Below are 9444 nucleotides of genomic sequence, written 5' to 3'. Positions count from 1 at the left end.
GGCTCGCTCGATCGGTAAAATGTGACCGATCGAGCGAGCAAAAATAACCCAACTCACTGTTTTGCTAAAAGAGCGTCTCGCTCGATCGGTAAAGAATAACCGATCGAGCGAGCAAAAAAATACGAACGTACTGCCTATGCAAAAAAACGTCCCGCTCGATCGGTAAAGATTGACCGATCGAGCGGGCCTAAAAAAATTTCAAAATATTTTTGGATTTTTCTAATTTAACGAAAAACAAAAGCTAGGAAATAAAAAGAAGGACAAGGGAAAAGAAACAAAAAACACTGGGTTGCCTCCCAGTCAGCGCTAAATTTACAGTCAGTCTATAGCTCGACTGCATGCTACGATTCACTCGACATTTTGCGGAGCATCTAGAGTGATATCATGCTCGTCCCATCCTACATTCACGTGGACTCCTTCATAGTAGTGTTTAAGTCGGTGACCATTTACCTTGAATGTTTTGGATGTGTACAAGCTCTGAATTTTGACTACACTATGGGGAAAGACATTAGTGACAACAAACGGGCCATTCCAACGTGAACGCAACTTACCTGGAAATAACCGAAGCCGTGAGTGATAGAGAAAAACTTTCTGACCGACTTCGAATTCCCGTCTAGAAATCATCTTTTCGTGGAAGGCCTTTGTATTGTCTTTGTAAATCTTTGAACTGGCATATGCATCATTGCGCTCCTCTAATTCTTGTAACTGCAACTTCCGATGCTTGCCACTCTCATCCATCTGCATGTTAAAGTTTTTGATAGCCCAATAGGCTCTATGCTCCAATTCTACAGGCAGATGGCATGGTTTTCCAAATATCAGCCAATATGGGGACATTCCAATTGGCATCTTGAACGCGGTTCTGTAAGCCCACAAAGCGTCATCCAAGCGCAAGCTCCAGTCCTTCCTTGTAGGATTCACGGTCTTTTCTAGGATGGACTTGATTTCTCTGTTCGAAACCTCAGCTTGACCATTGGATTGTGGATAGTATGCAGTGGAGATCATGTGCATCACATGGTATTTTTTAAGCAAACTAGCCACAGTTCGGTTGCAGAAGTGCGTTCCTCTATCACTGATGATGGCTCGTGGAATCCCAAACCTAGAGAAAAGATTGTGCTTGATAAACTCTGCGACAACTTTAGAATCATCAATACGGGTGGCCTTTGCTTTCACCCATTTCGACTCATAGTCAACAGCAAGTAATATATATATATATATATATATATATATATATATATATATATATATATATATAGATATAGATATATATGAACTTGGAAAAGGTCTCATGAAGTCGATGCCCCAAACATCAAAGATTTCACAAACTAAAATTGGTTGCTGGGGCATCTCCTTACGTTGGGATATATTACCTGACTTCTGGAATTGAGCGCACGACTTACAGAAAACGTAAGCGTCTCGAAATAAGGATGGTCAGAAAAATCCGCAATCCAACACCTTTCTTGTTGTCCTTTTTGCTCCAAAATGGCCACCACACGCATAAGAATGACAAAACGTGAGAATAGGGATTACCTCGCTTGCAGGTACACATCGTCGTATGACTTGATCAGCGTAGTGTTTCCACAAGTATGGATCATCCCACACAAAATACTTAGCATCACTTCTCACTTTGTCCTTTTGCGCCTTTGAAAATTCAGAGAGAAACCCTTTAGTAACTAAATAATTGACAATATTGGCGTACCAGAGTAATTCTGTGTTTGCTGAAAACAGTTGCTCATCAGGAAATTCTTCACGCAAGCTCAGCTCCTCATCGATATGAACTAGATGGCTCAAGTGATCAGCGACTCGATTCTCGGTTCCTCTTTTGTCCTTGATTTCCACATCGAACTCGCTCAAGAGTAGTATTCATCTTATTAATCTTGGTCTTGCCTCCTTCTTCGCCATCAGAAAGCGAAGAGCTGCATGGTCAGAAAAACAATGATTTTAGCACCAAGTAAATAAGATCGAAATTTTTCTAATGCAAAAACAACAGCCAAGAGCTCCTTTTCAGTGGTGGAGTAGTTCTGTTGGGTATCGTTCAGGATACGCAAAGCGTAGTAGATAGCATGCAATGCTTTCCCATTTTTTTGGCCCAAAACCGCGCCCACATCATAGTCGCTGGCATCACACATAATCTCAAATGGTTTGCTCCAGTCAGGCGGTTGGATTATTGGTGCAGATGTCAATGAGTCCTTGAGTTTGTCAAAAGACTTTTTGCATGGTTCATCAAACTCAAACGGAACATCTTTTTGCAACAGTTTGCACATGGGAGATGCGATCTTGGCAAAGTCCTGAATGTATCTCCTGTAGAAACCTGCATGGCCAAGAAAAGAACACACTTCCCACACACATGTGGGATAAGGGAGAGACTGAATAATATCAATTTTAGCTTTCCTCAATTCCCCGGCAACGGCGCCAAAATTTGGTAGCGCTAAGTCGCGTCACGCCCAAATTACCCAACTCAATCAAATAACCAAGAATATGTAGTAGTGTGAGTAGGGATCGTTCCCACGAGGAAAGAGAATTTTAATGTGTTCTAAAAAAATAAAGGGGAATTTTTAGTTGAAATTAACTACTGAAAATTTAAAAACACAACTTAATTAAATTCTTAACAACTATCATGCAAGATTTTCAATTATAACTGAAGAATTCACTGAAAAACAAGTCTTGGTATCGGTCGACTACACCCTTGATATTTATTCATTCAATCATCGATTCCTAAAAATAATCAATCCTATCAAATATTCATCATTGAAAATCAAATTCCTATTTTACCTTAATCTTAGTTAATTAGACATCAGCGTTCTAGATTAACCCTTACCAATAAATTAACCCGGATTCCAGCGATCTAGATTTAACTTTAAAGTAGCATTCAAACGAGTAAAACTGATTAATCTAGACAACACAAATACCAGCGATTGTATTTAATCTAGTCAAGAGTTGTTCTTACGATTTAACAAATTCAACAGCAGAAAATATTAAACGTAGTTGCTTTGCAAATTAGTTGATTCAAACAATTACGGATTTGAATTCTAATTTAGCTATAGTTTGTAAAGTGAAATCCTAAGATGGCCAATCCGAAAATTTCACATACAAGCATGAAATAAAACAGATCAACTATTGATACTCAATAAGGATTAAAGCATGAAAATCAAATCTCATAAATAAACAAAATCAAGGGCTTGTCTTTCTCAACCAAGTTCTAAGACTTAGCCACAACGATTCATGAAAAATTCAAGAAAAATTAAAAGAAAGGAAGAAATCTAGAGAGAAAATTGTAATACAAAACCTAGCCGCCAAGGAAGAACTTCAATATCTGATAATTCAGTCTAAAAAACGGAATAAAAGCCTAATAAAAGCTAGAGTCCAAAATAAAAGAGTTTCCAAAATTAACATCGATCGAGCTAGCCAAAAAATGTACTCCTACTATTTTGCAGATTCCGCGAGCCGCTCGATCGGTTAAATCTTGCAGATCGATCGGCCGAAAATTCCAGAGCATACTGTTTTCAACTTCACATGCTCCGCTCGATCGGTTAAATATCGCAGATCGATCGAGCGCTTCTCTTCAAAATAATTTTGTCATTCCCCTTCGCTCCATAGTTCGTCCATGCAACCGCTAAAACGCACAACCTAACCAACAAAACCGGGAAACCAATCATGCAGACACAAAATATGCAATACGAATAAAATACTTAATTAAAACACATAAACGAATGCAAAACAATAACAAAATGACATTAAAATAAGCAACACAAACACAACTATCAAGTAGATATCAAATGGTTTTACTATTTCATTTTCAACATGCACCATATATGTGGTAAGTAGATACCAAATGGATTTACTATCTTAGACATGAAATTCATCAAGTCTCACTTTGTTGCAATGTGCTTGTTTTACCATGTTATGTACTTTATTATCGGTCATATGTACTTCAGTATAGACTTGGTTGTACCTTATTTTCTTAAATATATATTCTAGTTAGCTCTTTCAATATTTATTGCTAAGTTCTTATTTGCCACAAAATTTTAGTGACTACTACCCAAAGTGCACATGTATGTCCTATATTCACCTCATCAACTTAGTGAATAAATCCAAGGTCATGCTTGTGATTATACGTAAATTATACTCTATTGAGTATATACCAAATGGTTTTACTATCTTAGACATTAAATTCATCAAGTCTCACTTTGTTGCAAAGTGCTTGTTTTACCACGATACGTACTTTATTATCGGTCATATGTACTTCAATATACACTTGGGTGTACCTTAGTTTCTTAAATATATACTCTAGTTAGCTCTTTCAATATTTATTGTTAAGTTCTTATTTGCCACAAAATTTTAGTGACTACTACCCAAAGTGCACATGTATGTCCTATATTCACCTCATCAACTTAGTGAATAAATCCGAGGTCATGCTTGTGATTATACGTAAATTATACTCTATTGAGTATATACCAAATGGTTTTACTATCTTAGACATGAAATTCATCAAGTCTTACTGAAACGACCCTTACCTCTACCAAATAATAATTAAAAAAATACGGATTTTTCAAAAAATTTCGACATAACCTATCTATTTATATAACAACTCACTTGTTACAGACAGAAAATTTAAAATCACAACCAACAACACTAAACAAGATAGACCGAGAAAAGAATGGGAAACTAAGAAAAAGATTCGACATACAAACAACTAAAGGTTAAATAATTTGATAATTATGAACCCAATAACATACAATAAATCCTTATATTTACATTAATCCAATCAATAAAATAATAGATTTTAAAGCATTAAAACTTGAACTACTATTGCGGAAGACTGGCATAGGTCGGAGGGATGTGTCGTATCCGCTTTACAGTCCGCTTGATAGTCATGCCCCTCGATCTCATAAAATAATCTAACCTGCACCTAGTAGATATAGTGAGCCTATGGGCCAACAAAATATGGGGGAAATAACGAATACTATATACATACATGCACACGCAAGATTAAAAATAGCTTTTACTAAAAATACTTTTGTTTTATGCCCTTACTTTAAACAAAAATAGACTTCTAAAAAGAATGAGAGAACATGAATATAACATATGCATGGCTAAGTCTAACATAATCAATGTATACTGAAACATAGTCATAAATATTTTGAACTTAGATCCTTGAATTGTGACTCTGTGATTTCGATCATGATCATGGTTGCAGTGCCCTATGCCGCAAGAAAGTCAAGATTTCTCCCAACCTGTCTTGCCCATACTTGGTAAGGGAAGCCAAGATTTCTCCCAGCCCGTCCAAACCCATACTTGGTAAGGGAAGCCAAGATTTCTCGCAGCCCGTCCAAACCCATAAATTTTGTAAGGGAAGCCAGAACGTCTCCCATCCCGTCCAAACCCATACTTTTTATAGTCACAATCATCTCACTTTATTCATAAAAAAAATATTTTCTTTCATTCTTGATTCAGGAACTTAGCATGCATATGAAGAATAGGTGTACTCGTAAATATGAATCAATAATCATGCAAGAGACTCAAATATGGATGACCTGGATAGTGATTTAGGGAGCAAACCAATGATGGAAAACTAAACCATAATTTAACGCTTAAGACATTTAGAGTGGTTCGTCCGTAAAGCTTATAACTCACTCGATTCTTATCCAAAAAGAATTCCGCTAGAAAACACAACTCCCTCACACTTAAAACTAAATAAGAAAGTCATCCTCGGGGTAGTATTCCTATCCAAACATTTTATAAAAATTTATTTTACGGACAGCAACCTCATTTAAACCAAAATTCTGCACCTATACAGTCAATAGCCTAGAACTCGACCAACTCTTAACCGAATTGGTTCCCGCTTGAAAAGACGGTTCCCTATCATCCTAGACTATTTTCAAACCCGAGCCCTTGACCAAAACCTGAGTTTAACCCTGCTTTAAAAATCAGTTTCCGGGCAGCCCAAACACTAGACAAAATTCTGCTCAAGACCCATTTCTTATACCCCATCAAAACTTAGCTATAAGAATCCCAAGTCCCGAGCCAACAAACTAGGATCGTGACCAACACTTAGACTCTTCCCAATCCCTAAAAACTCATCCCTAAACAACTCGAGTTAGATCAAAAATGGCAGCCCTTAACCATGCCCAAAACTGAGCCAACCATTCCCAAATTCGAAGTGTTCTTCAACTCTAACTTACAATCTAACTTCAAACCATCCTAAGCACTATCATGTGAGCTACATTCTCACCCATGGTAGCCCCTATCACCATCCAAACATCACACAAAAACAGGGCAAAGTTTTGAAATACACATGCTCCATTTCTGAAATTTTCGAACTCAATGACATGATGGAGACTTCAACCAAGCTTTTGCCCAACACATTACAAACCATAAGAAACAATAATGGCCATCCTTAAGCATGAACATAGCAACATATATCTATATATATATAGATATATATATATAATGAAAATTTCGCAATAATGGCCCTAAAATTTCAGAAAAATCGAAATACACACAATAGGACAATCACATGACATAATAATCTACTTGGAGTCAAATGAAAACCATAATCTTGCCTTAATCAGAAAACAATCAGAAAAGAAAGGGAAGGGGAAGCTCAACAAGCTGTGACCGAGACCGAGCTAGAGTGCCGAAATGAGCTTGAACCGCGAGCTCAGGGGAAGACCACGCCGAAGAGGAAAAGCGAGCTGCTGGGGCCGAGGTTTGAAGGAAAAATGAAAATGGAGAAATCTGGTGAGGCCGATTGAATGAGGGAGCAGGTAAAATGGAGAATAGTCTGCTATTCGAATGGCTTGGAGAAGGGGAGATAAATTTTGGGCCGATGAAATGGGCTGGGCGAAATCCTTAGTGGGTCGTGACTAGGCTGAGGAAGTTCTTAAAATGGGCCGAGTTGTGTTCGGCCCTGATTCCGCAAATACACAAATTTGAAATTTCAAGAATTAAATGCCCAAATTTTATTTACCGGGTTTTTTTTAAAAAAAATGCTAAATAATTTAAAATATTTGAGCAACTATACTTTAAAGAAATTAAAGCAACTAGATTCAAGAAATTAAAATCAATACTTAAATATTTTGATGTCGCAGCGATAAATAAAATATTTAAACAATGAACAGAGCAAATAAAATAATTTAAACAAACTAGACTAAAGTTTAAAAGAAATTTAAATAAATACACAAGCGGAATAAAAACTTTTAAAATGATTTGGATAATTAAAAAGGATTTAAATAAATAAGCTAGACATTTAAAATAATTTAAAATAACTAACCGCTAAATTAAGGCTATTTAAAAAATAAATAAGTTGGACACTCGAAAATATTTAAACAAATAAGCTAAACAATTAAAATCATTTAAAAGAATAAACTAAACAATTAATTAAAATCATTTAATTATGCAAACTTAAACCTTTAAAATATTAAAACAATTAAATTGCACAATAAAAAATCATTTAGACAAATAAACTTAAACAATTAAAAACATTAATTAAATAGTTAATACAATAAAAATTATTTTAATAAATAATAAAAAAATTTAATAGCACATAATTCAGATTAAGAATTTAAATCAATTAAACTTAAAAATAAAAATCCTAATATTTATTAAATTAATGCATGCGATTTAGTAGATTGGACTTTAGGCATCACAATTCCTTCCCCCTTAAATGGAATTTCGTCCTAAAAATTCAAGACTTACTAACTAGGTTCGAATACCTTAGACCAGATCAACACTAAATTTTCTAACTTTGCACCTACATGAGTTGGCCCAAATCAGCTTTCGATTCGCACTCTGATGTTTATTGATATCTATATAATCAAAGATCTGACTAACTCTTATTGCAAAATAAATTTTCAAATTCATATTTATCCCCAAATGATTGTAGCCCAAGAGAAATTTTTAATCAATGTTTACCATGTGACTTTAAAAGTTTTAATTCGCCCCCTAAACTCCTAAAATATCTGATGTCTGCCTTAGTTTGATAACCTTAAATCCTGGATCGTAACTTAAATCAATAAATATCCGTAAAACCAATAAATAATTTATGTCGACCTTACTTCTAACTTAAAAGCTTCCTAACAACGAAACTATGTTTAATGTCTAATCACCAGCTAAACTTAACTCATATAATATACAACTCGAGCTCTAAAGAAATTCACAAGTTCACAAAATACTTAGCAACTAACACTGATCTTTTCTAAATAGGATTGTTAAGGTATTATACAATTCTACCTCGTTAGACCTTTAGATACGAGATGATTCTAACTCGTACTTCCACAACAACGACACATGAAACCCATCATGCGTTCCTAACAACTCTGCGCCATCTCAACATATAAAGCAAATTACCTATCTCCTCGACAATCGCATAAGAACCGACAAAACGAGTAAATTTCATTATATTCCCAAATCGGTAATATTACGGAACAATGATACCTTCAAGAACAACTTAATATCCATTTTGAAATTCTAAAGGTATGCCACTTATTAGTAGTGCTACACTTAATGGTCCTGGGCTTATGTTCAACCCCTTACGCAACGACTAAGAAATCCACAATTTACACCTCAAGTAAAAATATACCATGAGTTATTATCCATTTATTGGATTAGACGGTCTCTAAGTACCAAATAATTCTAACATATCCATTTTGAAATTCTAAAGGTATGCCACTTATTAGTAGTGCTACACTTAATGGTCCTGGGCTTATGTTCAACCCCTTACGCAACGACTAAGAAATCCACAATTTACACCTCAAGTAAAAATATACCATGAGTTATTATCCATTTATTGGATTAGACGGTCTCTAAGTACCAAATAATTCTAACATATCACCTGAAGACATATCACAAATCTCTAGTTCAACTTGATAGCAAGTTTGGAAAATCCAAAAATTCCTAAATTATTATATGTACAACCTGAATTCATATTTCAAGAACTTAGTACCCAATTAGGCACCTTGAAGAGTTTGTAATTCGATTGAAAATGCTTTCTCATTGTTCCTCAAGTACCTTAGCATTTTACCGGTAAAAAAATCTTCAGCGTATTCAGGAACTTCCTAAATATTCTATTCGTCTTTTGTACCCATAGTTGGTGCAATAGCTTTACTGGTTGACATTCACAAAATCTTAGAATGTTAATGTAAAGTACCCAAAAGTCTCTAGGGAAAACTCTATTTCCTATCTCGCAACTATTCACCCATTCAGCTTACCAAAATCATCTGTTTACTCTTAACAATCCTATTTAAAATTAAAACAACTTATTCCACTAACTCACTAACTAGAAATCTACTCGCTAGAACCAGATATAATTGATAGTCGTCATTCCTCAGAACACAACGATAACTTAGGATTTATTTAGTACTAATACTAAATTTCAATAGTCTAAACACTTACTAAACGGCTACGAGCCAATTCTCTACACAAGAATTTGAAATAATAATTGAAATT

General features: G+C 35.2%; 1 protein-coding gene across 1 annotated transcript; it reads right to left on the bottom strand.

Moving 5' to 3' along the window:
• Nucleotides 1–348: 348 nt before the first annotated feature.
• Nucleotides 349–1008, bottom strand: LOC140861569 (uncharacterized). Its single transcript, XM_073264591.1, has 2 exons — nucleotides 790–1008; nucleotides 349–738 (listed from the first exon to the last, which is right to left on the bottom strand). The coding sequence occupies exons 1-2, from the start codon at nucleotides 1006–1008 to the stop codon at nucleotides 349–351; spliced, it is 609 nt and encodes a 202-aa protein (XP_073120692.1).
• Nucleotides 1009–9444: the final 8436 nt, after the last annotated feature.

The sequence above is a fragment of the Henckelia pumila genome, chromosome 4 (assembly GCF_033568475.1).
Source record: "Henckelia pumila isolate YLH828 chromosome 4, ASM3356847v2, whole genome shotgun sequence".
Taxonomy (NCBI): domain Eukaryota; kingdom Viridiplantae; phylum Streptophyta; class Magnoliopsida; order Lamiales; family Gesneriaceae; genus Henckelia; species Henckelia pumila.
Note: the sequence above shows the minus strand (reverse complement) of the source record. Positions and strands in the feature narration are given on the sequence as shown.